Raw genomic sequence first — 27,525 nt, 5'->3', positions numbered from 1 at the left:
TTGAATTTACAGTCTTCATTTTTATCAGGGTCTTTGAATTTCTATCATTCCATTTCTGTATAATGTAAAAACCTTAAAAAACAACCCACTTGCACCCCTTTTTGTCTTTTATGCTGTTGCTAAGTATTATACTGATACATTAGTTCTGTATCCCAGATAGGTTGCTAACATTTTCAATTAAATAGTCAATTGGTTATTAAAGAGTTAAAAAGAAAGAAAAAAATCTGTCATACATATTTTCCCATATACACACACACACACACACACACACACACACACACACACACACTGTTTCCAGTGCTTTGCATTTATTTGAGCAGTTCCAGATTTCTATCTGGTATCATCTTGTTTTAGTCTAGAGAACTTCCTTTAACATTTCTTAAAGTATGTGTTGACAGCAGTTTCTTTCGGCCTTTGTTTATCTGAAAAAAACCTTTATTTTGGCTTTACTTTTCAGAGATTTTTGCAGGACTTACAATTCTAAGTTGACAGATTTTCTTTTAGCGTTTTAAAAATGTTCAGTTGTCTCCTGGCCTTCATTTTTTTTTTTTCCTGATGAGAAGTCAGTGGTCATTCTAATGGTTATTCTTCTATATATATAACGTGTCTTTTTATTCTGGCTGCTCTTAAGATTTCCTCTGGCTCCTGGTCCTGCTTGAGGTCCTTCCGCTGAGCCGTCTGGGACTGTGGGCTGCCGATTTCAGTGACATGTAGACGACTTTCCACCGTTATTTTTCTTCAAATATTTTTTCTGCCCCATTTATCACTTTTTTCCCTGCAGCTCCAATTATGCATGTGAGACATCGCTTCATGCCATCTTAGAGGCTGCTAAAACTCTGCGTTGTGGTTTCAGTCGTTCTCTTCTCTGTCCCTCCGTTTGGGTTAATTGGTTGGTCTGTGTCTTTAATTCCACTGATCCTTTCCAGTGTTCTTCCCAGTCTGTTGTTAACTCCATCCAGTGGTGTATTTTAGTTTACTTAGCTTATATGGTGGGCTTTTCAGTTCTGAGATTTCTTCTGGGTTATTTTTGTAGCTTTTATGTGTCTCTGAAAATTCCTTATCTCTTCACCCTTTGTACTCAAATACATATTTTTCTGAAGATTCTTTGACATATCAGTTATTTACAAATTCTTCACACTTTCACCATCTGAGTTTTCTATGAACCTTTTTTGTTGACTATTTTTTTCTCCAGATCATGGAGTACATTTTCTAATTTTTTCAAAGATTTATTTACTGCATTGTGGATAATATGCTGTGTTATCTTTCTGGATTCTGTTCTCTTTCTCTGAAGATAATTGTTACTCTAACAGCCAATTAAATTCTTCATGGATCACTCTAAACTTATGGATACGTGCCTTTAAGCATTTTTAGGGTGGTTTCTGTTTCTGTTTTGACCTTGGTCCATAGTTCACTAAGGATATAGGGAAATACGAATCCAGATTTGGGACCACAATCTCTGTGGCTCTCTCATGGTTTCACTTGTGAATTCTGTCAAACATTTATGGAAGAAAGAATATCAATCTAATACAAAATGTTTATGAAGAAGGGAATTGTAACCACCTTATTTTATGAAGCCTGCATAATCCTGAAACCAACATCTGACAAGCACATTACAGAAAAATCAAAGGGGCGCCTGGGTGGCTCAGTCGGTTAAGCTTCTGACTTCGGCTGAGGTCATGATCTCGCCATTCCTGAGTTCTAGCCCTGCGTCAGGCTCTGCGCTGACAGCTTAGAGCCTGGAGTCTCTTTCAGATTTGTGTCTCTCTCCCTGCCCTCCCCTGCTAACACTCTCTCTCAAAAATAAATAAACATTGAAAGAAAGGAAAAAAAAATAGTAAATTAAAGATCAATATTCTTCATAGACATAGATGTAAAATTTATAACAAAGTCTAACAAATTCAGTCACAAAAAACATAACATAACAAGTGGCTTTTATCTCAGGAATAGCATTTGCTAATATAATTCACAGGAATATTCAAAATAAAGAAGAAACTATATGATCATTTCAAAAGATTGTAGAAAAAGCATTTGACAAAAACCCTTATTAATGGGGGGAATATCTAAGCAAACGAGGAATATAAGGGATCTTATTTCATTTCTTAAAGAGCGTCTTCAAAACACTACACCCAGTATGATGATAGTGGTATATAAGGGTTTTTTCCTCAAGTCTAGAAGCAAATGAAGGATGCCCACCATGATCACTTCTAGTCTACTTTGAGCTGGGAGTACTAGCCAGTGCATTACAGTGAGAAAAGGAATTAAAGGCATAAGAGTTGAAGGGAAAAAATAAATCTGTCCTTATTTGTAAATCACATGCCATCATCTACTAAAAATAAAATCGTAAGGAATCTCCAAAAAGTCTGCTAGACTTAATAAGTGAATTTAGCAAGTTTACAGGGATATATGGTCAACATTTAAAAAAAATCATTTATTTTTATATACGAATAGCTATCAATTGGAAATTGAAGCTAATAAAACACTTTTACTTGCTATGTCATTTAAAAAAAACACTTGAATAGATTTAACATGATATCTAAATCTCTATACTAAAAATGCAGAACAGTTTTGAGAGAAAGAGCACTATATGGCTAGACTGATGTGTCATGATTTTGAATTGCAAAAGTCAGTATTGCTAAGATGCCAATTCTCTGCAAATACTCCTCCAAAAATGCCAATCCCAGTTGAAGCCCTATCAGGCTTTTTTGTAGACATTGACAAGCTCACCTCAAATTTAGAGAGAAATACAGAAGGTCTAGAAGAGTCCAGACAGCTTTGACAAAGCAAAAGCCCAAATGGAGGACTTAACACTACCTGCTTTCAAGGTTTACTATAAAGTACTAGGAATCAAGACAGTGTATATTGGTGTTAGGGTAGACAAATAAATTGGTGGAACAGGGAACAGGTTACAGAAGGCATACTATGTAGCCAGTTGATTTTCAACTGATAACTGAATTATTTTCAATAATTCAATGGAGGAACAGATAGTCTTTTCAACAAATGGCTCTTGAGTTTACGGAGTTTTCAGTTGGATGATAGACTTAAATGTAAAAGCTAAACTTATAAAATCTCTAGAATAAAACATAAGAAAAAGCCTTCATGACCTTGGGTAGGCAGAGATTCCTTGGCACACAAAAAGCACTAACCTTCAGAGATGTTGGTCAAAAGGTACATGCTTTCAGTTGTAAGATGAATAATGTCTGGGGATCTAAGGTATAGCATGGTGATTCTAGTTAATAATACTGTATTTTATACTTGTAATTTTGCTAAGAGAGTAGATCTTAAGTGTTCTTATCATACACACAAACGTAACTGTGCTGAAGGATGTGTTAATTAATTTGATTGTGGTAATCATTTCACAGTATATACGTGTATCAAATCACCATGTTGTACAACCTAAATATATACAACTTTTAGTTGTCAATCATATCTCAATGAAGCTGGAAGAAACAAGACAAAAACACTAACCTTCAAATGATAGATTGGACTTTATCATGTTAAGAACTTATAATTTTCAAAGCAACCTTTAAGGAAGTCAAAAGTCAAGCCACACCATGTGAATGTGCCAAGCCTGGACCAGGTGCTGGATATGCGACAAAGAACAAGACAGCCACTTGCCCTACTTCTGCCCAATGCAGGTTCTATAGAGAGACAAAGGGATGTTGGACTTCATCTGAGGGAATGGGAAGGTTGAGAGAGATTGAGACGGGAACAGCCATCCACATTGGCCCAGCTCAGCTCCAGACCAGGAACATCCTCAAAATAAAATTTTGTTCTAGGTACTGCCATGGGCTGAATTGTGTCCCCCGCCCCACCCCCCTCCCCCCAAAAAAACTCCTGTGTTGAAATCCTGATTCCCAGAATGTGGCAGCATTTGAAGGTACAGTCTTGAAAGAGGTAGACAAAATGAGGCCATAGAGGTGGATCTTAATCCTGTATGACTGAGATCTTTAGAAGAAGAACTTGAGATACAGACGTGGCGGAAGACCGTGTGAAGACACAGGGAGAAGATGGCCACCTGCAAGTCAAGAAGAGCGGTCTGGAACAGATCCTTCCCTCATGGTCCCCACAAGGAGCCCACCTTGCAGACATCTTGATCTTGGACTTCTGGCCTCCAGAACTGTGAGACAGTGCTGTGTTGTTTCAGCCACCAAGTCTGTGGTGCTTTGTTGCAGCAACCCTGACAGACGAATACAGAGGCCTATTTGAGTTTGGGGAGGGAAGACCCTGGCCAAGCCTGGAGACTTCCCCGAAGCTTCCTGGGTAGGGGACAGCCACCTTTTGGGCCTGTTTGGCTGCCTTGTCCTGTCTCATCCCCACCCAGGTAAATTTACACCAGACACCTGTCTTCCTTCTTGGATAGGTAGCAATTAGGTAAGGGAACGTCTCCTACCAGGCCATGGCCTACCGGATGTTCTAACCTTGGATCAAGAATAACAGTCCTGCAAGGAGGACTGGGTTCATTGCTGGGGAAAGAAACCCCAGGAATCGTACCTTTCGGCTTCTTGGGACAGTGGGGTATACTGAGATTCTCCAGCCATGACTCATGAAAGGTTTCATGGAGAAGGGAAGGTAAGAGAGTCATAATGACCATAGTACAAAGCAGTTTTAAGCTCATTTTCATTATAGCATTACATGGAATCAAAAACTGTATGGTTTGATCTTGTCTGTAATCAGAGCTGCCATGAACTAACACCCAAACCAATGGGGCAAGGTGAGCTTAGCGTCCTGACTCAAGCTGGGCACATGCGGGCACATGGGCCCGTATGCAGGGTGGGAGCCTTTGAGCTTCACCAGAAGAGGCCTTCTTCTTTCTGTTCCATTTCTGTTCCTTGGAGCCCTTGGAATCCCATGGTTGCCTGCCCCTTCAGTGAGGACGTCATCAGAGCTGGCCGGTGCCATTGAGAGAAGAGCAAGAGCCTTCAGCTCGCCAATCTCAAGAAATCCTGAGACGGAGACTCAACTGTGTCCTGGTAAGAAGAAACTGGCCAGGCTATTGGGAAGGTGAAGAATTTGTACACGTGCCTAGAACTGAATAGTTTTCTGTTCTCGGTGTTTCTAGGCCAGAGCAAACGCTTGCAGCAGCAGAAAGACAGACGGACAGCATGGAGGAAGTCGCAGAATGGGGGGAGGGTACAGCAAGAAAAAAAAAACAAGCTCTGCTGTAGAGGACAGGAGATCAACTGATGCCGCATGGGGGTGGAGGCTCGGCCAGGGGCTTGTGCAGCACAACCAGGAGTCAGAAGCTGGGAGAACTCCCCATCAGCCAGTCCTCAAGGGCTAGGCATGCAGTACTTTCAGGCACAGTGGTTGACATCAGCGTTTCCATCTGGATGCCAACACTTACTGAGTACCAGGTGTTTACAAAGTGTAATGCCAGCAGCAGAAGAGAGCTTCAAGATAGTAGCAGATTATTCTTTGGTATCCGTATAGGAGTATTTTGGGTTTGTATTTTACACTTACGTCTATGATCCATTTTAAGTCAATTTTTGGTGAAGAGTTTAAGGTCTGTGTCTAGATTCTTTTTTCTTTTTTTTTTTTTGCAAGTGGATGTCCAGTTTTTCCAACACCCTTTGTTGAAAAGACTACTTTGTTCCACTGTATTGCTTTTGCCTCTGTCACAGATGATTTTCCTATATTTATGTGGGTCTGTTTTGGGCTCTCTGTTCCGTTGATACGTTTGTTTACTCTTTCTCCACTACCTCATTTTCTTGATTACTGTAGCTTTATAGTAAATACTGAAGTCAGGTAGTATCTGTCCTCCAACTTTGTTTTCCTTCCATATTGTGTTGGCTATCCTGGGGCTTTTGCTTCTCCCTATGAACATGTATTTCATTTTGTAGGTGATTCTAATGTAAACAGTAATGTGTTTTTAATTTCAAATGTCACTTGTTCTTTGCTGGTATATAGGAAATGATTGCCTTTGCTATGTTAACTTTGTATCCTGTGACCTTGCTGTAATCATTTATTAGTTCCAGAAATGGTTTTATTGATTCTTTCAAACCTTCTACATTGACAGTCATACCATGTGTAAACAAAGACAGTTTTAGTCCTTCTTTCTTAAACAGTATATCGTTTATTTCTTTTTCTTGTCTTACTGCATTAGCAAGGACTTCTAGTACAGTACTGAAAAGGTGTAGTGAAAGAGAACATTCTTGCCTTGTTCCTGATCTTACTCAGAAAGCTTTGAGTTTCCCACCATTAAGTATGATGTTGACTGTAGGTTTTTTGTAGATATTTATCAAGTTAAGACAGTCCCTGCAACCCCCATGCTTAGCTCATGAATGACTGTTGGATTCTGTCAAATGTTTTTACTGCATCTACCGACAGGATACTGTGATTTTTCTTTTTAGTCTGTTGGTATGATGGATTACATTAATTGATTTTTGAGTACTGAAATTCATTTACATACCTGGAATAACTCCTCTTTGGGATGGTATATAATTCTTTTTAGACAGTGTTAGATCTGCTAATGTCATATGGAGGGTTTTTGCATTTATACTCATGAGAGGTACCATTCTGTAGTTTCCTTGTAATGTCTTTGCACAGTTTTGGTATTAGGGTGATGCTGGCCTCATGGAATGTGTTAGGACATGTTTCCTCTGCTTCTGTCCTCTGAAAGAGATTATAGAAAATTAGTATAATTTCTTCCTTAAATATTTGGTCGGATTCACCATCTGAATCCATCTGGGTCTGGTGTTTCTGTTTTGGAAGGTTGTTAATTATTGATTCAACTTCTTTAATAGATATCGGCCTATTTGGATTATCTATTTCTTCTTGTGTTCGTTTTGGCAAATTCAAGACATTGGTCCATACCATCCACGTTATCAAATTTGTGGGCATAGGGTTGCTGAGAGTATTCCCTTCATTGTCCTTCTAGTGGCCGTGGAATCCGTAGTGACATTCACTCTCCCATTTCTGAGAATGAGATACAAATTCCTAGTACAAATTATCTCTTTGGTTTGTTGTTGTTGTTGTTGTGTTGTTGTTGTTGTTGTAAGTTAGACTGGCTAGAGAGGCTTATTTTTATTGATCTTTTCAGAGAACCCAGCTTTTGATTCGGTTGATTTTCTCTGTTGATTTCCTGTTTTCAAGTTCATTGATTTCTGCTCTAATTCTTACTTCTTTTTTTCTGCTTCATTTGGATTTGGATTTACTTGGCTCTTCTTTTTCTAGTTTCCTGAAGTAGAAGCTTAGATGTTTTTACTTTATCTTCATTAAGGTGTGCACGTATTCAGTGTTATCAATTTCTCTCCAAACACTTCTTTCCCTGCACCCCAGAAGTTGCGTAAGCTGTGTTTTCATTTTCATTTAGTCATAAACATTTCAAATTTTTTCTTGATTTCTCCTAGGATCTGAGTGTTATTTCAAAGTGCTTTATTTAATCTCCAGGTATATGGGGGATTTTTCCAGCTAGTTTTCTGTCACTGATAGCTATAACTAGATAAGTCGTTAATTCCATTGTTGTCTAAGAGCATGCCCTGCATGATTTCTATTCTTTTAAATTTGTTAAGGTGTATTCTGTGGCTTGGAAAACAGTCTGTCTTGGTGAATGTTCCAAGTGAGTTTGACAAGAATGTGTTTTCTACAGTTGTTAGATAAAGTAGCCTACAGATGTCAATTATATCCAGTGGTTTGATGAAGTTATTGAATACTCACGTGCCCTCACCGGATCTGCCCATTTCTGAGTCTCCAGATATAATCTGAAGTCTCCAGATATAATAGTGGATTTATCTATTTGTCCTTAGCAGTTCTATCATTTTTTTTTCTTTTTTTAGTTTGTTTTGACTTTTTTTTAGTCAAAGTGTACGGTGCAATATTGGTTTCAGAAGCAGAAATCATTGGTTCATCACTTCATACAACACCCACTGCTCATCACAAGCGCCCTTCTTAATACCCATCACCCATTTAGCCCGTCTCCCACCGACCTTCCTCTGTCACCCCTCAGTTTGTTCTCTGTTGTTAAGCATCTCTTATGGCTTGTTTCCTTTTCTTCTCTCCCCACCCTTCCCATATGTTCATCTGTTTTGTTTCTCAAATTCCACATATGAGTGAAATCATATGATATCTGTCTTTCTCTGATTGACTTATTTCGCTTAGCATAATACATTCTGTCTCCATCCACGTCCTTGCAAATGACAAGATTTCGTTCTCTTTTTTTGGTGGGTGAGTAATATTCCACTGTATCCATTGTGTGCATATAACACGTCTTCTTTATCTGTTCATCAGTCAGTGGACATTTGGGCTCTCTCCCGAGATTGGCTGTTGTTGATAATGCTGCTCTAAACATTGGGGTGCGGGTACCACTTTGAATCTGTATTTTTGTATCCTTGGAGTAAATACTTAGTAGCACAGTTGCTGGGTCATAAAGTAATTTTATTTTTAACTTTTTGAGGAACCTCCGTACTGTTTTCCAGAGTGGCTGCCCCAGTTCGCATTCCCACCAGCAGTGCAAGAGGGGTTCCCCTTTCTCCACATCCTGGCAACACCTGTTGTTTCTTGTGTTGTTAATTTTAGCCATTCTGACTGGTGTGAGGCGGTATCTCGTGGTGGTTTTGATTTCTGTTTCCCTGATGATGAGTGACGTTGAGCATCTTTTCATGTCTCTGTTAACCATCTGGATGTCCTCTTTGGAAAATGTCTTTTCAGTGTCTTCTCATTTCTTAACTGGGTTGTTTGTTTTTTGGGTGTTGAGTTTGAGAAGTTCTTTATAGATTTTGGATACTAACCCTCTATCAGATATGTTGTTTGCAAATATCCTCTCCCGTTCCGTCGGTTGCCTTTTAGTGTTGTTGACTGTTTCCTTCTCTGTGTGGAGAACTGACCCCTTTATTATTATAAAATGCTCCTTTTTATTGCTGATAACTTTCCATGCTCTGAAGTCTGTTCTGTCTGAAATTAATATAGCTGTTCCCATTTTCTTATGAATAATGTTCCCTGGTATCTTTCTCCTTTCATTGACTTTTAATCTATATGTGTCTTTATATTTAATCTGGGTTTTTTGTAGACAACATATGGTCTGGTTGGGTCTTGTTTTTCGGTCTACTCTGATGACCTGTTTTAATTGGTATCTTTAGACCACTGACATTTAAAGTAATTATTGATACAGTTGTGTTAATATGTGTCATACTTATTACTGTTTTCTATTCCTCACAGTTGTTCTTTGTTCCTATTTTTGTCTGCCACTCTTTTCCCACCTTTTGTAGCTTTGATTATTTTATATGATTCCCTCTTCTCTCCTTTTTTGTATCATCTATCGTTCTTTCCCCCCTTTTTTCAGTGCTTGCAATAGAAAGATTTTTTCCAGACCCAACCCCCAATAAGAACATAAATTTTGCTCAACATGTTTCGATGTAAGGAAAAGCAAGTTAATACCATGATACGCCACTACACATTCACTAGACTGGCCAAATTAAAAAGATCAATGGTACCCAGTTGTTGGCAATGATATGGAACTGCTAAAATACTAATATACTGGTTGTGGGAGGGTAAAACGTACAGCTGCTTTGGAAAGAACTTTGGAAGTTTGTTATAAAACTAAACGTGTGTTTCTTTGTGATTCCACTCTTAGGTTACTCAAGAGAAATAAAAGCATATTGTTCACACAGAGACTCAGACACAAATGTTTACAGCAGCCTTATTCATGATATATCTAAACTGGAAGGAACCCAAATTCCAACAACAGGTGCATGGATAGTCACTTTGTGACATTTATACAATGGAGTATTGTTCTATCCAGCAATTAAAAAAAAAAAAAAAAAATTAGGGACTGCCGATTCATGCAACAACATGAATGAGTCACACAAATAGTTTGTTGAGCGACATAGTGTGTACTATGTGAAAACATTTTTATGAAGCTCTAGAATAGGCCAGGGGCGCCTGGGTGGCTCAGTCGGTTAAGCATCCGACCCTTAATATCAGCTCAAGTCGTGATCTCACAGTCATGGGATCGAGCCACACTCGCAGAGCCTGCTTGGGATTCTCTCTCCTGTCTCTGCCCCTCTTCCTGCTTGTGTGTTCCCTTTCTCTTTCTTAAAAAATATATATATAATGGTCTTTAATCCGGCAGATGAGATCAAATGTCATTTCTGAGGGGATTAGGAGCGGATAAGCTCATAGAAGCAGCCCGTGGGATACGTGCAGTGATGGGTAAGCTTTTCGTCCAGTTTAGAATTGTTGGTACGTGAGATATTCCCACATTTGGTGTGGCTTTGGTGGCGTTTCATAGATCTCTTTATGGGCATTTTGTGTCGGTGTATGTAAGAACTTGTACAGGTGGAGCCATTCTGTGCTGTCCTTAGAGATGGCAGGCCTAGCGTGCAGTCACAGTGGCTTTTCGTGCAGGGTCCGAACCGCCCTCGTGGCTGCTGCGGCCCGCGTGGGCTGTCCTCTAAAGCCCCCTACTCCTCTTGGGTTCCCACAGATGTCACTTCCCTGTGACCAGATGTCTGTTTCACCAGCCCTCCTTGTCACTGACCTGGCCTTGCTCCCATCGCTCCCGAGAGGGCACCGGCTACACCTGGACGCTGTTCCTGCAGCGGGGGCTACAGGCTGCCGGTGGAGTTCACCTCCGCGGCAGAAATCGCTCAGCTGGGCATTGAACAGAATGAACAGGTGCCATCTCCAAATTTTGCCGGTTTTCATATCTCACTCCTGATTTTCTTGCTTGAGCAATTCCGGTTCCAAAGAAACACGAACTGTTCCCTTCCCTGATCCCAGCCGTTAGCACTGCTGTGGCCCAAAGGACCGGAGCCTCCCTTGCCAGCTGTTCCATACTCACAGTGGCCAGGGGTTCTCTGCAAAGCCTTTAAAAAGGATGCTTCTCGGGGCGCCTGGGTGGCGCAGTCGGTTAAGCGGCCGACTTCAGCCAGGTCACGATCTCGCGGTCCGTGAGTTCGAGCCCCGCGTCGGGCTCCGGGCTGATGGCTCGGAGCCTGGAGCCTGTTTCCGATTCTGTGTCTCCCTCTCTCTCTGACCCTCCCCCGTTCATGCTCTGTCTCTCTCTGTCCCAAAAATAAATAAAAAACGTTGAAAAAAAAAAAAAAAAGATGCTTCTCCAAAGCTCCTTTTCTCTCTGTGAGTTAATGTGTGTAGCCCATAAGCTGGACGTATGTTTTTAAATAAACTTCATTGTGTGTCTGTTATTTGACTGTTAAGATGTTAGTAGATATTTGGGAGACTGGAATGAGGTCAGAGCCTAGGGAGCAGTGATGATAGGGAGTTGGAGACACTGAGTCTACCGTTCCCAGCTGGGTATGGAAATTGAACGAGCCATTCATTCTTCTTGAATTCCAGATATTAACCCAAATAAGGAAATGTAATAATAACCATATGAGAATTCATTTTTTTTATAATTTTTTTTAATGTCTATTTGTTTTTGAGAGAGGGAGAGAGAGAGACAGAGCACAAGCAGGGAAGGGGCAGAGAGAGACAAAGACACAGAATCCGAAGCAGGCTCCAGTTTCCGAGCTGTCAGCACAAAAAGCCCAATGTGGGGCTCGAACTCACAGACCGTGAGATCGTGACCTGAGCCGAAGATGCTCACCCGACTGAGCCCCCCAGGCGCCCCAAGTTTATTTAAATTTAATGAGAGAGAGAGAGAGAGACTGAGCAGGGGAGGAGCAGAGAGAGAGGAAGACACAGAATCCGAAGCAGGCTCCAGGCCCTGAGCTGTCAGCACAGAGCCCGACGCGGGGCTTGAACTCACAGTCCGTGAGATCGTGACCTGAGCCAAAGATGCTCACCCGACTGAGCCCCCCAGGCGCCCCATAGAGAATTCATTCTTTATATTTCGTCATGTCTCTACCTGAACTCTTTTATAAAGTTAATTCTGTTTCATCTGGTCCAGCTGTGCGTTTCTACTTTTCTTCAATAGGACATCATTCATCATCCTTGACTGATGAACTTTATAGAGAACGGGGGGTCGGAGGGCGCTGGGGGGGCAGTATGGGAGAGCTGGGGCTTCCTTTCTGCCCATCAGTAACCCGCCTGCGTGGAGTTCTGTGGTCCTGTGATCTTCCGCTGTGGGGAGAGAATTTTCAGGTTAGGATGGCTCCGAGAAGACGAATGTGTCCCCTGGTGAGAGGCGGATATCCGGAGCCCTCCTCCTCTCCCTTCCCTGTGTCCACTCCTGCCATCGAGTCATGCTGCTGTCATTGGACCGCTGTGGTGTCCTCAACGGTCTGTCCCCATCTGCCCTGGCTCCTGCGGTTGTGTGCGTGATTGTCCACAGCGATCTCTCCACAACCTGGACCGTGTCCCCCCCTGCTCACATCCTCCAGGGTCTGACCTTCTGACTTGGAACAATGGTCTCCCCCCTTGTGTCCAGACCGGGCGGCACCCGATGTGCGCCAGACCGGCTTGTCGTTTGTTCCTCAAACACCCCACACTTGTTCGTGACACATCAGGACTTGCATGCCTAGTCATCTCTCTCGGGACTCTCTCACGGAGCTTCGTGGTTTTGCCTCTCAAAACACTTTTTACAAACCTGTTCAGCGCAACGTTCGACATGGTTTTCTGCTTTTCCCTGTTAGAACGTTAGTTCTGGAAGAGCAGGGTCTACTCGGTTCGTTACTAGAACTGGGCCTGATCCATAGAGACGTTCAGAATGTTGGGAGTAAATAAATGTAGTCAAACCCCCTGAGGTTACTTACCACGGAATCATCTGTGACATTGCGTTGGCCTCGTTGTTGCTTTCGGTGGCTAGGTTATGTAAGGTCGCATCATCAGTACACTGAACTGTGACCCCCACCCCTTTGACAGTTGGTTGTTAGAATGCATTATGAATCAATCATCTATCCCCTTTGGGCCTATATCCCACTCGTAGAAAGAAATAAAACGATTCCATTTTACATTAATATTTCCAGACAACCGTGAACGTCTAACTGATTTGTCACTGAGAATGAAAAACAAGTAATTTTACTTATTAAAGGCATTTAATAAAAAAATTGTAATCTGTTATTTATTTATTTATTTATTTATTTACTTACTTAACAGTAAAATAACTACTGTTAAGTAGTTTTGTCTAAGTTGTTTTGACAGTAACATCTGAATGACAACTGGGTCATAATCTTTTCAACCCTAAGAGTACCAACGTTACCGGTGAAATCCTTTCCAGGGAGAAAATTGGTTCCTTGTGTCTTACAGCGCCCGGTTCTGTTAACATGCCTTGTTTCATAGATTTATGAGCTAGAAAATCTTTTTTGAGACAAAGCTTATTGGAATATTTAGCCAAGAGAAGGAAATCTTGAGGTATATATGTGAATGCAGATTGAATGAGATTGGATTATTTCAATCTTATGAAACAGAATAATCGGTTTATTTCATGTTCTATTTCTGTTTAATGAACTTCCCTGTTGAATAAGCAGATAATAAACTCACCCGTTTAGAAGCCCAAATCCAGAAATATTCTTCCTCGAAACCGCAAAATGATTAGGAAACTAGCTCATCAAGAAAATAGGGAGTTTCCTGATCACATTAAGGGGTTTGGATCTTTACATGGCATCTGTTTGGGGTCACAGGAAGGATACACAGAAGTCTCATCAACATTTTTAAAGTTACTCGTTCTGCCCCAGTAGAGACGTGTTCTTATGAAAAGTAAAATGGTAGAAGAGATCATTACTGAGGCAAATGGCCTAAAGGAAGTGGCTGATGGGAAATTAAGGAACGTCGTGAGTGATCAGCATCCCAGACGCAGGTCACAGACAAAGCAGGGGCCCCCAGACGTCCAGGAATCGTGCCAACGGGTACCACTAGATCGGAAACTCTGCCAAAGCGACGGATAGGTGTTGGTGCCGTGTGCCCTGGTCGGCATGGGCTCTGGACCCAGGGCAGGACTGTGCCCCCCGAAGGGGACCATCTGTGAGCCACAAGCAGGCAGCCTTTAGGTGCCACGGATCCCAAAGACTCATTGCACTGAGCTGGCAATGGCCACATCTCACTTGCTACACAGTTTTGTATCTTTCTTCATCATTTGCCTTCTCAAACTTAGGTAATTTGCTTCACAAAAGTTAAAGTCGGCATATGAAAATTCCTTCCTCATTAGCAGTTGGTGTGACCATAAGTGTAGATTCCCTTCAGGGCGAACACACGTCTCTACACCACATCCCTTAAAATTACAGGGCGGACGTCCGCTGGAAGGCTTTAAGCAGTGTTTTCTTTTTCTTGGAGAGGAAGGATGAAACCAACCCATATTTGGAAAACGGAAGTCAGAGTGTGGGTGCGAAGCCGCGGAGGTCGGGGTCCGCACAGCGCCCGGCGGCAGCCCCCCGCCTCCCAGCCCAGACTCGGGGGACAGACCCGTGTCCGCTGTGGCCTGGTCTCCAGCTGCTCGCGCCTTGGGGACCTCGCTTCACTTCTTCGCACCTCACGTTTCTCTTCCAGAAACAAGAGGATCGGGGTAGATTGTTTTCTTCAAGGTTTCTTTGCCCCGTGCGTTTCCAGAACTCCGTGGAAGGTGTGAATCTGGCCCAGTATAAGCGCAGTAGAGGACTTAGGGTTTAGGTACATGCCTGCATCCTCTCTGGTTTCAGCCGTGGTACCCAGGCAGCAGGGACACCGCCGAATCCTTCCCGCGGCAGGTGACAGAGGTGACCGATGCCCTTCCAGTTGGGCTAACACCGTGCTTTCATTGCACTTACGTCCCTGCCTGCTGGCTTTGTACCGTCAGCTCCCTCCTCCTCGTCGCGAAGGAATGCCTGCTTAAAGCCTCTTTTTCCTGAAAATGCAGACGCCTTTCTAGCCTGTCTTGCCCACGCCACGCTGACCCGTTTTATGTTCCTGTGTTCCAGAGACCGTGTCATTGGTTTGATGATGACCGCCTGTGATCTTTGTTCCGTAACAAAACTGTGGCCGGTTACAAAACTGACAGCAAATGATATATATGCAGAATTCTGGGCTGAGGTATGTTTTTGCTTTTTATATGAACGCGGAAATGAGAACAAATTGGACGAGAACGTTAACGTGCGGGTATTTTAAGTAACAATATCTTAGTTGCTCTGGGTGCTGGTTCCTTCGGAAAACCGTTGTCAATCACGTGCAGTAGAGGAATTAGCATTTCTGCACAGATACAAAGACATTTACGCAGACGTACCCCCCATTGTGAGTCCCTCAGTGTCACACGCTGTATGTGTCCGCACTTGGAAATTTGGGAGATAATTCTCTTGTACCAGAGACGTACGAGTTTCTGCGAATATACCAGATAGTTAATTCAGCTGCAAATTAGGAGTTCTACTGAGCATATGTGCTTTTAACTCCTAAAACTCCTGATACGTGAAACAACCGTGGATATTACTTTAATTCATACCTTTTCTTGACTGGATGATCTAAATTATCAGAAATTTTTATTTCTGATCAAAATATCAGGGTTTTATTTCTCCGTTTTCTTTCTGAATTGTCCACGGGTAAGTGGAATAGTCTCTTGTTCAAATGACTCCGCAAATAGCGAGGCCCCTGCATATTCAAAGATTACAGTGAGGTGGGGGGGAGTGAAACTAAATCTTCGGGTACCTCATTTGGTTGGAAGAAGTAAAATTAAATTTGAAGGGCGGAGAGTTTGGTAGTTGGTGATTCAAACCTTAGGCCTCACCCGTATGAAAGAATGGTTGTAAAAAGTAAAAACCAGAAAACCATTCAGTTGAAAATTTAGTAGAAACGATTTATGACATTGAATTGTTTTCATGATGGCAAAGAGAAAAATTTTTGCTGCGTGAGGACCGCAGGCCTCGAGCTGATTATACTTGTGTTATTTTTCCCGAATGCCTTACACATTGTGCATACACACTCTCGCGTGAGGTACATTCGGTAAATACCACATAAGGAAACTGGTCTAAAGCTAGCTTATTGTTTTGCAGATAATTTTATTTAACTGATATAACCCATACTTTAATAACTATATTTGGATTCTAAAACACGAATGAAAATGTGACAGATGTGTTACGTAGATTTTTTTCCCTCTCTGTTCCGCACTGATGAAACGGTGCAGAGAGCTTGACCAAGCTCCCAGTGTGCCCAGGGACGCCGTCTTCACGGACCTCGTAGTCCATGAGAGGAGACGGATGTCGCTGCGTCTTGCCTGTTGACCTCCCTGGGGTTCGCTAGGTCCACTCTCTGCCCAGCACCCACCACACCTCCCCGCTCCAAGACTTGGCCGCCCTGCGCCCAAATTACCGCAGCGTTCTAACCGGAGTCCTTGCCTTTTCTCTTGGAGTCAGAATAGCAGTGACTCAGAGTGTGGTCGTTGATGTCCTGCTGCTTGAGATGAAAATCCTGCTTTTGTACTTGGGGATGAAGCCTCGGCTTCATCCAGCCAGCCCCCCACCCAGCCCCGTGCCTCAGTTGCCCCATCTGGGGGCTAGTGGCCACGTTCGCGCTGTTTGCAATCTGCCCCCGCGTGCCGTTGTGATAAAGACCAAAAGCACGGACTTCATCTACACGGACCACTGCCCCTCCAGACTATGCCACGTCTCAACCTGTCTGGACTCCCTGACCCAAGGCCCTCTCGTCGCCACCCAGGGCGGCTCCCCTGGCCCCGCCCTGCCCTCCGCAGCCTTCCTGGGCAGGCCTTGCTCTAGGGACGGTCCCCGTTGTGTACCCTCCACAACACTCTGTTGTTTTCCTCGTCAGCATTTATCCTGGTCTGGGAGTACAGTACATAGTCAGGTCATTGTTTAGTCGAGATCCGTTCACGTACTGCACTCGCGGTATCCTCAAGCAAGAGGCCTGGCTAGCTTCACTTGCTCAGAACGGAAAACGAAAACGTTTGAGAACCCCTGACGTTAACGTTTAAAAGCGACCACACTATCGCAAAAGCTGTGCTCACGTGCCTTCATGTCGTTAGGACAGCTTCCTTTGTCCTGTACCTGGAAATCTTCATGAGGGTCATTGACCTTTATTTCTGGACCTTAGCAAATCTAGGATGGCCTTAGTTCTGTGCATCTGACTTCTAAACGTAAGCATGATTGCGAAATAATTAAAATAATCGAGTAATTAAGAAATGTGAGGGACATGGGGTAGTAAGGAAAAAGTTGGGATGTATTAAGAAAGATTTTAATGGTCTTTAACAAATAACTAAAAAAGAAGGAAAGAATGTTTAAAATCTGTAAAATGGGGACAATAATTTCTAACTCCCTAGTATTCCATGAAGGTTGAATGAAAGAATAGCCACCAGTCACCTACCCCAGAGGCTGCGACACAGTCAATCTTCAATATAAACATCTGTGATTATAACCTTTGCCCTGCTTACAGCCAGTTACACCGTTCTAGCAGGCTCGTGTTTCTTCTTGATACACAACATTTCTCTCTAGAGCCTCGCTCCGTCCCGTTCAACACACACGAAGACTCCCTTGAAACGTAAGTGAGGAGAAGGCCGCGAGGTCTGTTCCAGGCTCTGTTGGCCATCACTGGGCCTCCCTGGTTACTCCGCTCCTCTTGTTGTACCTGTCACTAACTCGCACACAGCGGAACCGGAACAGACGGCGTCAGGATAGACGCCAAACAATGATACGTTAAGTTTTTGTTTTGACACTTGCGTGGATCAGTAGCCAGAAACGTTATCCATTTTGAAGGAAATTAATGCATAAAGGGAACTCGTTAATGTCAGAACTTTGTGACCGTTGATAAGTTGAGCAATCTTGGCTTTCCCTGTTTATCTTAGGGTGACGAGATGAAGAAGCTGGGAATACAGCCCATCCCCATGATGGACAGAGACAAGAAGGACGAGGTCCCACAGGGCCAGGTATGGGTCCTGCTGGAAGGTCAGATAACGTGAGGCGCTCCCAGAGTCATCCGTGAATAAAAAGTATCCACCGTCCTACAGAGCCTAGGCCCGGAAATCTTCTCTACTCAGGTGGAGTTTGCGGGTGGCCAGACCAGGGTCAGGAAGTTCTAGTTGGATTTCAGGAATCCACAGCTGCTCCTGCCTTCAGTTCTTGCTACAGATCTGAGCGCAGTAATCAGTGACTTGAAATAGAAGAATGGATGAATTTGAGTTGTTAATATTTTTAACAAGCAGAAAACCTTTCGTCATTGTGCAAAGGTATCCTTTAGAGAGAAGCGTTCTAGGTTTTGATCAGGTCCTCTCCTCCCAATGAGTAACGCACAGTGTCCTAGTACATGTTGGGTTTTCTCTTCCGGTCTGTTGACATTAATATTTTTTCAGGTCTTACCGCATGGTTGATGTCAGTTTTGTGATGTTTTGACAGCTCTGTGCCTTGTCAGTTCTGCGTGTGTGCACGTGTGGTACAAGGTACTTCCCAGACCCACGGTCTTTCAAAAGTACCGTTCTTCAAACGCCGTCACGAGGAAGTTAGCTGCGGACAAATAATTGTAACCTAGAATTTAGTTTAGAAAACATTTGAGAAAACGCACAGGATGATGGTTTGGGATGAGGTCTCAAGTTTTCCTACTTTACTTAGGGTTAATTTACTATTAATACAGCAGTTCAGGCAGGTCCACAGGTTTCGAAGACGCCAGCACAGAGAAAGGCAAAGGCCCTGTGGCTTTCTCCTCCTCACTGCCTTCCGTCCATGGGGTGCTCGCGTCCTTGGCCAGCCTTGCTGATGGGGGGGCCTGTTGTTCCTTCCTGCGGAACGTGCACCTGGCAGGCCTGTCTCGTGTGTATTTTGCAGTTTAGTTTCTTTTTAATATTGTTTATGGAGCTTTCCCACGTAGGTGCTCCTGAGGCCTGTCTGCCCTCCCTGGCCTCTGCTCATCCTGTCCTGTCCCACCATGTGATTAAGCATTTGCCTCTGTTTTCTTTAGTCACCCTATGTTTCATGGCTTTCTATTTGATTTGTTAATTCCTCTGAATCTTACCTTGCTACAATGGCTTAAGATAGGGATCTGACAAAGTTCTTTTTTTTTTTTTTCTTTTTCAAATGTTTATATAAATTCTAGTTAGTTAACATACAGGGCAATATTGGTTTCAAGAGTAGAACCCAGTGATCTGTCACTTACATCCGACACCCAGTGCTCATCTCAACAAACGCCCTCCTTACTGCCCATCACCCGTCTAGCCCATCCCCCACCCACACCCCTCCAGCAGCCCTCAGTTTGTTGTCTCTTGTGGTTCGTTTCCCTCTCCTCTTTTTTTCCTCTTCCCCGTGTTCATCTGTTTTGCTTCGCAAATTCCACATATGAGTGAAATCCTATGCTATTTGTCTCTCTCTGACTTACTTGCTTAGCGTAATACCTTCTAGCTTCATCCACGTCATTGCAAATGGCAAGATTTCATTCTTTTTGGTGGCTACATAATATTCCATTGTGTATATAAACCACATCCTCTGTATCCATTCATCTGTCGATGGACATTTGGGGTCTTCCCATAAGTAGGCTGTTCATAATGCTACTATAAACATTGGGGTGCATGGGCCCCTTTGAATCCGTACTTTTGTATCAGTGATATATCTGATAAAGGGTTAGTATCAAAAATCTATAAAGAACTTATCAAATGCAACACCGAAAAAAACCCAAATAATCCAGTGACGACATAGGCAGAAGACACGAATAGACATTTTTTCCAAAGAAGACATCCAGATGGCTAACAGACACATGAAAAGATGCTCAACATCACTCATCATCAGGGAAATACAAATCCAAGCCACGACGAGATATCACCTCACACCTGTCAAAGTGGCTAAAAGTAACAACACAGGAAACAACAGGTGTCGGCAAGGATGTGGAGAAAAAGGAACCCTCATGCACTATTGATGGGAATGCAGAGTGGCACAGCCACTCTGGAAAACAGAATAGAGGTTCCTCAAAAAGTTAAAGGGGTGCCTGGGTGGCTCGGTCGGTTAAACATCCCAACTCTTGATTTCAGCTCAGGCCGTGGTCTCACAGTTTATGAGATTGAGGCGTCTGACTCTGCTCTGACCACACTAGAGCGTGCTTGGGATCCTCTCTCTCCCTCTCTCTCTCTGCCCCTCCCCCGCTCGTGCTCTCTCTCTCTCTCCTTGAGTAGATAAACATTAAAAAAAATTTTAAGTTAAAAATAGAGCTACCCTACAATCTAGCCATCGCACTGGTAGATACCTACCTAACAGAGTTCTTTCTGGATAGTTAAGCTTTCGTCCCAGCCGAAAGCCCAGGATGGCTGAAGGTGCCGTCGGAGAATGGACCGTGTTCCAGCACCATTGAATTAAGAGAAGAGTCTGGCTTTATGCCAAAGTTGCCGAACCCATTTACAGTATGAGTTTGAGTGCAGATAGTCTGCACAGCAGCAGAAGGCAGAAAGTAACCACCAAGGAGAGTCCGCTCTTCTGTACCTTGGGTGCATCTCATTGAAGTTCACTTTTTTTTAAAGAATTTGGTAAGCCCTGGTTTGGGGGGGTCACCTCATCCAAAGAGGCAGTCATATCTGGTGGTAATTGTAGCTAGACCCTCTGTGTTCCCTGCTAACAGTCTAAAAGGTCTTTTTCATCTGGCCTTCAGTAGGCCAGTCTGGGATGGAAGCATTTATTTCTACTGTGGCCTGAAATTCCTAATAAAATGTCCCTTAATATATTTTTTAAAGTGCCAGAGATCAAAAACTGTGAAATCTGGCATATTAAAAGAACTGTAACCTGAGAAGAACTGTGATATAGTCAATGAGATTTGTTGTAGGTCAAAAAAAAAGGGAGGGAGATTAAGAACGTCTCAGGAGACCAAACAATGCACCAAAGGCCAAGGGTAACAGACCCACAAAACACCCTGTGCTGATTCCCCAATATTAAGTTATAAAGAGGCCTCCATGTAGAAAAATAGCAGGTTTGACCCTGAAATGTCTGTGGTAGAAAACTAACTTTCTGGGGCGCCTGGGTGGCTCAGTCGGGTGAGCATCCAACTTGGGCTCAGGTCATGATCTCTCTGTTCCCGGAGTTCGAGCCCCGCATCAGGCTCTGTGCTGACAGCTCAGAGCCCGGAGCCTGCTTCGGATTCTGTGTCTCCCTCTCTCTCTGCCCCTGTCCCACTCGCACTGTATCTCTCTCTCTCTCTCTCTCTCTCTCTCTCTCAAAAATAAATTAACATTAAAAAGAAAACAAAAAAAAACAAAACTAACTTTGACCAGCAACAAGAACAGTACTTGAATTGATAACTTGACTGATCCATAGATGGAGTCTCACTGGCTGTTGCCCTTGGGTTTCGGTTTAACTTCTTTTCCTGTGTGTTGTCTCAAAAACTACTTTAAGGCCTTTCGAACGCCCTCCGCAGCGGTATTCGCCGAGCCCAGATATCACAGAGCAACACTAGAACACTTAATTCCGTAGTTAGGCTTGAGAAGTGGAAAAGTGGAAGCTTCGCTTGAGAAGCGGCATCTACTAGAGTCGCTAACGTGCGGTCTTGTGTCTTCTTGTCCGTGGCTCTGCACGGGGGCAGCTGGGCTTCTACAACGCCGTGGCCATCCCCTGCTATACCACCCTCACGCAGATCTTCCCGCCCACGGAGCCTCTCCTGCAGGCGTGCAGGTACGTACCACGGCGTAAGCTGGGATGTTAGTCTTATTTTATTTTTTTTATTTTGGGGGGGGGGGCATCAGTTTTAAAAATGACTAAGACTCCATATAGGATTGTTCTGTCCCATCGGCGTGTGTCGTGCCTTCCCGAAGGTTTACAACGAACGTAATTTTATGGGCCGTGTGTTTTTCTAGGTACCAAGTATATGTTAAGGACATTCATAAAGTCACGCAACCGCCAAAAAGGAGCCAGAAGGCGTGTGGCTTGGGATTGGGTTTGTTACGACCCAGGGATCTATGGCCGGTGTGTGTGTGAAAAGACAGGGGCCGTGCTGTGTGCTCGAGGCTGCTTGTGGGGAGGGGCTCAGCCTCAGTCACACAGCTTATTAGGCACATGAGGAGCGGGAACCAGCGTGGGATCTTCTTTCTTGGGGAGTTCTGTCTTTTCCCCGGAAGAGCTGTAAGCCGACTGTCACCCACCCTGGCCTCAGACATCTCTGAGCCCCTTCACCGTCGCTCGCTTTTGAGGGATGAGCTCAGCTAAGGACATTGGAATTTTTGTAAGATTTCCATTTGACTTCGAGAAGAAGTCCCCTGTGGGGATGTCAAAGGGCTATGAGCAGAGCGGCCATACGTGCTGATATTCTGCACGTGAGCTGGTGTCCAGCTGATTTCCCTAACGACTTAACCGTGAAGCACCCTGGGGCTTGGGGTGGGCACACTGAGCGGGGGGCGGGGGACTGCGTCGACAGACTGATGGTTTTAAACATGAACGTGAGACATCCCAGCCTATTTTGTTGAACCGTCAGACGTTCCGCAGTGGTTAGTTTATTAAAGTATTATCTTTTTACGTCAGGACTAAGCCCTGTGGACAACAGGGAGTTTGAACTAGGACTCAATCCTGATGGGATCAGTTGGAAAAGTCAGTGCCCCACCAAAGAGAAATCACTCAAAATCCAGGTGATTAAAGAGAACCTAGGCGACAGTGCAGAGTCTTTTCCTATCTAAACATTATCTGTGTTTTATGCCAAATACTTAGAACCAACAGAAGGGACTGCTTTCTATTATATTAGTATCCTCACCACGGTCAACACTGGGATTCTTGTCTCGGCAGCTTTGATGCACTCTTGCTTCGTTGTACTTGGCTGGACCACGTAATCCGTTAAAGGCCATTTTAACCTTCTTAACACTTAAAAAAGTCATCATGTTGTCATCGGTGTCCGAGGAAAGAGCAAAATTAGTATAGGTCTTTTTTCCGATATGTCAAAAACCCCCTTTAGGCTCCGGGAAAATATCATGCGATAATGTGGCACAGAAGGTAAAACGTTACAGTTCTCACGTTAGGTTTTTAGAGATTGCTTTTGTCCAGAGGCGTCTTCCCGTGCGTGTGCTCTGTATGAATTGTGTGTCTCACGTGGACTTTGTGTAGAAGAAAGCAAGCTGCAAGGCGGGAGATGTTGCTAAGATCTCTTCCCGGTTAACCACGGGAGGCAGGATGTTGGTCCCGCGGTGGTGGCGGCCACACTGTGCCACACTGTTCCGGAAGGTTGAGGGGCAGTGTCTGCAGCATTGAGCTGCAGATGCCGAGAGAGAAGGGCCGGCGGGGGGGGGGTGGGGGGGGTGGGGGGTGGGGGGGTGAGGGTGGGCGGCCGACACCAGAGGTTGGCAGAGCACGAAGATGGCTTTAGTGCAACAAGGAAACTTCCCACTTTTGTGTCACGTGTAACTTACGGCGAATTTTTATATGTGACACGGTGTTCAGAATAGGACCGCCTTCCGGTTTCGGGTATGACGTGACAGGGAGCCCAGGCGGCGCACTGTTTCCACCTGCAGAGCACGGGGCTCCTGGCTGTTGGTGCTGTTGGTGAACTTTTTTGCTGCTGGAGCCTCCCTTCCTTTCCATTTCTCTCCGTGCTCCTGGGTAGTACTCCCGACGGCTTGTGCCCCTTTCCAAGTCAGCTTTTTTTTTTTTTTAATGTTTATTTATTTTGAGAGAGAGAGAGAGAGAGAGAGCAAACGGGAGGGACACAGAGGGAGGGAGAGAATCCCAAGCAGGCTCTGCACTGTCAGCACAGAGCCCGACCCGGGGCTCGAACTCACGAACTGTGAGACCATGACCTGAGCTGGAACCAAGAGTCAGACGCTTAACCGACTGAGCCACCCAGGCGCCCCTCCAGTCAGCCTTTCTAACTGATGAGGAGGTGGTAAGTCCCGAGCTGAGCTCTCCTTTTGTACCCTTGCCTGGAGCTCGTGGGAACGGGTGCCCCCCCAAGCCTTGGTGGCTTGAGGCAGACGGGTGCCCCCCCCAAGCCTTGGTGGCTTGAGGCTCTGCTAAGTCAAGGTGCAGGGCCACGTCAGGGAGACCTAGCGGGGTCCTGCGTGGCCACGGCACAAAAGCCATTATCGGAGTCAGGAGGGCACCAGAAAGCCCTCTTGCTCAGCTATGCCTCAGGGCGGTGTGGTTAAATTCTGAGACCCGAGTCCGGAAATCCTTTTTCAAGCATCACCTGTCCCCGCATCTCTTATCCGTAGGAATAACCTGAGCCAGTGGGAGAAGGTGATCCGAGGGGAAGAGAGTGCCGTATGGGTCTCGTCCCAGCCGGGGGCCCACGAGCCATCCGAGAAGCTGCCAGTGAAGATGGGGGACTGACCGCTCCGCGACCAGCTGTCCCACCTGAAGACGCCCGTCCTGCTTCTTTGACTTTTCTTCCTTTTATTTTTGGGGGGGGAAACCTACACCTGGTAACTAGGCTGCAGACCTCTTCGACAAGGTGACATCGGGAAACACGGCAAGCGGATGACTCCCCGCCAGTCTCGTCTGTAACGGATCGTAGACGGTGACCAACCAGGACCACCCCGGGGCCAGATCGGCTGTCCACGTGACCCCGTTTGACCTGTGAACTGGCCTTTTCTAATAGGCACATATTGCTGAGGCCTTAATGGGATAGGACAACAATCATTCAGAAGGGGGTACTTTTCCATTGTATCTTTCTAGTGAGGGGTTAAAATGGTACTACTCTGATATTGTACTTTGGCTCTAACACCAATGTTGCTTTGACGTTGTTGGTTCTAAATAGGAATTTTTACATATTACTGTTGTGAATGTTTGTGTGTGACCTACTTGTAATTAGCGTGCAGTGTAGCAGACGGCCTCAGGACAAGCGTCATTGAGGGGACAGCGTAAGAAGTGTCTTTCTGCAATCAGTGATGGACAGTAGTCAGATTCCTGTTTCAGAGCCTCGTGAATTAAAAGTTAGGTGGACGGAAGTGTGTTCTTTAGGTTTATACCGAAGGGCTTAGATGAATAGGTCGAACACTGAATGAGGTGGACTTTCTGTCCTGAGAAAAGAGGCAAGTATACACCATAACAAATCTCTGAACCACAAGTATCCACCAAAAAACGGCAAAGAATATTTTTTAGTTGGTGTTGTTTTTTTTTTTTTTCCCATCATTGTAGGCAAATTTTCTAAACCCTTTGCATAAAGAACAAAACAAAAGCCAAGCATATGAGTCTTTCTTAACAGACAGGTCTTAGGGGATGTAAAATGTGAATTTTAATAATGATTTCTTTATATTTTCACTTGGTGTCATTGCAAAATTTGAGACTCACACTCAAAATGAGAGGTTTCTTCTACGAATTCTTTCATTAAAACACCATACGTTTCTCTTAAAATCACATTAAACCGTGAAATTTAAGTCGTGTGTAATTTTTACTTTGATCTGCCGTGCCCGCTACCCGCTCGTCCCCTTTTGTGCTCCTCAGTCGCACTCCCCACGCTCTCCGTCCGTGACCGGGAAGTGGAACCCAGTGCGGGTGCTTCGGGGCTAACTTCTGTCCTCTTTCCTCTGCTCGAGGTCAAGGATCTACACCGCAACCTGTGATTTGGAGAGTTTCTTCTGTATAATTTTGGGTAGACTCTTATTACTGTACAACGTAAACGTTTTGAAGAATACACAAGAGTCTGGACCCCTTCGTACAAGGATTACAAGCCAGTCGCTTCTGGTGCCCATTCATGCTGTTGATTTTCAGCACCATGGCAAGGTCACCTCCAAAGCTGTGGTTAGTCCCGACCCCGAAGGAATTCGAGTCTCAAGAAGTGATGGGCTGATTCATAACAAATAGCTTAGCTACTGTTCCCGTGGCAGGAGACCGGCATATTACTTTCAATAAAATCAATTTTGGAAATACCCTTTTACATATTCAGTGATGTACACATTATTACCCATATGGTTTTTGCCAAAAAGATTAAATGTTTCTACAACACGATTTATGTTGTAGAAGAGTTAGAAGTTGTAGAAGATGTAAACGTTCTTATTTTAGAATTAACACTACGTGTTCGGTTTCCCTGTGGGCTTTTGAAAGTTGCCATCTTCCCTACGTGGGGCTCCATTTGCTGTTACGCAATACGAGGTAAAATGAAATACCACTGTAACTAGACACACACACGCGCACACACGCAGATATACACACATGCATGAAAGGACGTATGTATAAGGGAGACAGATGCAAGACATCAATAAAAAGTAAGAGCCCCTTTCTTCAAAAACTGACGCGTGTTGGAAAATGTATATTGTTTGATAAAGAGCGGACTAGAAAACATCCCTTTTCACGTTAGTGCGTTTACCGGATCGGATTCTAAAATGTTGCGTGTTTTTCCGCACCCGCATGTATGAAACTGGACCCACCAAATCGAACCTCACTCGCGAGAATTAGTACAGGCATCTAATTTAACTCGACGACTGAAATGCGAGGGACCAGGGGAGGAAGTATCATTTAAGATGCGTTTAATTAAAAGGATCTTAAAAGAATGCGTGAATTGGGCTTTTTGATACAGAAAACAGTCATGAGGGGGAGGAATCCTATGGCGCTCTTTCCATTTTAAGAGTGCCGTTCGAAGATTATTAGAGAAAGGTCTCTTATTTTGGCATAGCCAGGTGTGTTATGTCAGGTGATGTGTTCTTTGAACAACTTTCCAAAGAAATGTACCTTGATTTATCGATTGGCTGATTTCTCCTAAGGTATCCTCATGACCAAAGCAAAGTTTGAACAAAGGACTACGTTCTAACGTAAACTACGAATATTCCTTAGTACTACTTCGGGATCATAGATTGACCCAAACTGGGCCCAAGATGCAGTGGCATTTAGTCAGTAATCTGCTTTGGAAACAATGCAGTTAGGAGTATTTTTATATTTTGGCAGACAAACTTTTGAGTTCTGTCCTCATCTTTCTCCCAGATCTTTTCTTCAAAGGGCAGATGGCTTTAGTTACCAGACATTTTGACAAGTTTCTCATTAAGGTGGTATTTCAAGTTGGGCCAAAATTTCCCTCCGCATAAACTTGGTAACCAGCTGTGAGTATGTGTAGCTTGTTCGATTTGTGGAAATTGTTAGTGGTCGTGCCGATGGATAATAGACACAGCTTTGTTGTCAAATGCAATTCGTACATCATCTTCCCCAGAGATACTGACTGTATTTTTTAACTAGAAATTTTCTTGGAAATGCCTGCCAGCAACACGGAATATCGAACTTAGGCAGTGGAATAAAATTCTAAAAATGCCAAGCATCTTATTAATAAATAGCTGACTTTGGTTTGATTCATTAGAAAAACTTAAACAAATATAAATGGATGTGGAAAGTCAGTCTCAAAAGCGGCCCTTTTATGGGCCGGATTGAGATCCACATCCCAGCCCTCATCACTCTGTGAGGCTCGTCAGAGTCATGGAGGAGAGACGAAGCTGAATTTCTCAGCACAGCCGTCCTCATTCTGGACGCTTCCCTCCGTGGGAAGGCGTCTGTGCCAATGATACGGTGCCACTCGAGGTGACGTGTTCTCACGGTGACGACGACAGAACTACTTGGAACCTGGATTTATTCAGCGTAGGTTTCCTCTTTTGAGCATGCTTTTTAGATAGCTTTAGATTCTTTTTTTTTCCTTTTCCACAATTAATCTCAGTGACTTTTGCTTTATTGGTATGATTGGGCACTCTGGATATGTTTGTACGTGATACACATAGATGCATAAAATCCTTAGCTACCTGGATTTTGTAATAGATTTAGTTTGACTATTACGTTTCTGGTCTTTTAACTCAAAATTAAG

At 44.0% G+C, this 27,525-nt stretch overlaps 1 protein-coding gene across 6 annotated transcripts in view; it reads left to right on the top strand.

Annotated features, from left to right (window-relative positions):
* Positions 1-25,123, top strand: part of PDE10A (phosphodiesterase 10A) — a 605,914-nt gene extending 580,791 nt beyond the window's left edge. For all 6 annotated transcript variants that reach the window (XM_078447559.2, XM_078447557.2, XM_078447556.2 and 3 more), the window contains 4 exons: positions 14,787-14,898; positions 17,651-17,731; positions 21,352-21,440; positions 23,960-25,123. In XM_078447559.2, coding sequence (XP_078303685.1) covers positions 14,787-14,898; positions 17,651-17,731; positions 21,352-21,440; positions 23,960-24,077 — 400 coding nt within the window. In that variant the 3' untranslated portion in view covers positions 24,078-25,123. The remainder of the gene's footprint in view (positions 1-14,786; positions 14,899-17,650; positions 17,732-21,351; positions 21,441-23,959) is intronic.
* Positions 25,124-27,525: the final 2,402 nt, after the last annotated feature.

Source organism: Panthera onca, chromosome B2 (genome assembly GCF_046562875.1).
Source record: "Panthera onca isolate mPanOnc1 chromosome B2, mPanOnc1 haplotype 2, whole genome shotgun sequence".
Lineage (NCBI taxonomy): Eukaryota > Metazoa > Chordata > Mammalia > Carnivora > Felidae > Panthera > Panthera onca.
The sequence above is the reverse complement of the archived record's forward strand: the minus strand, read 5'-3'. Positions and strand labels throughout refer to the sequence as shown.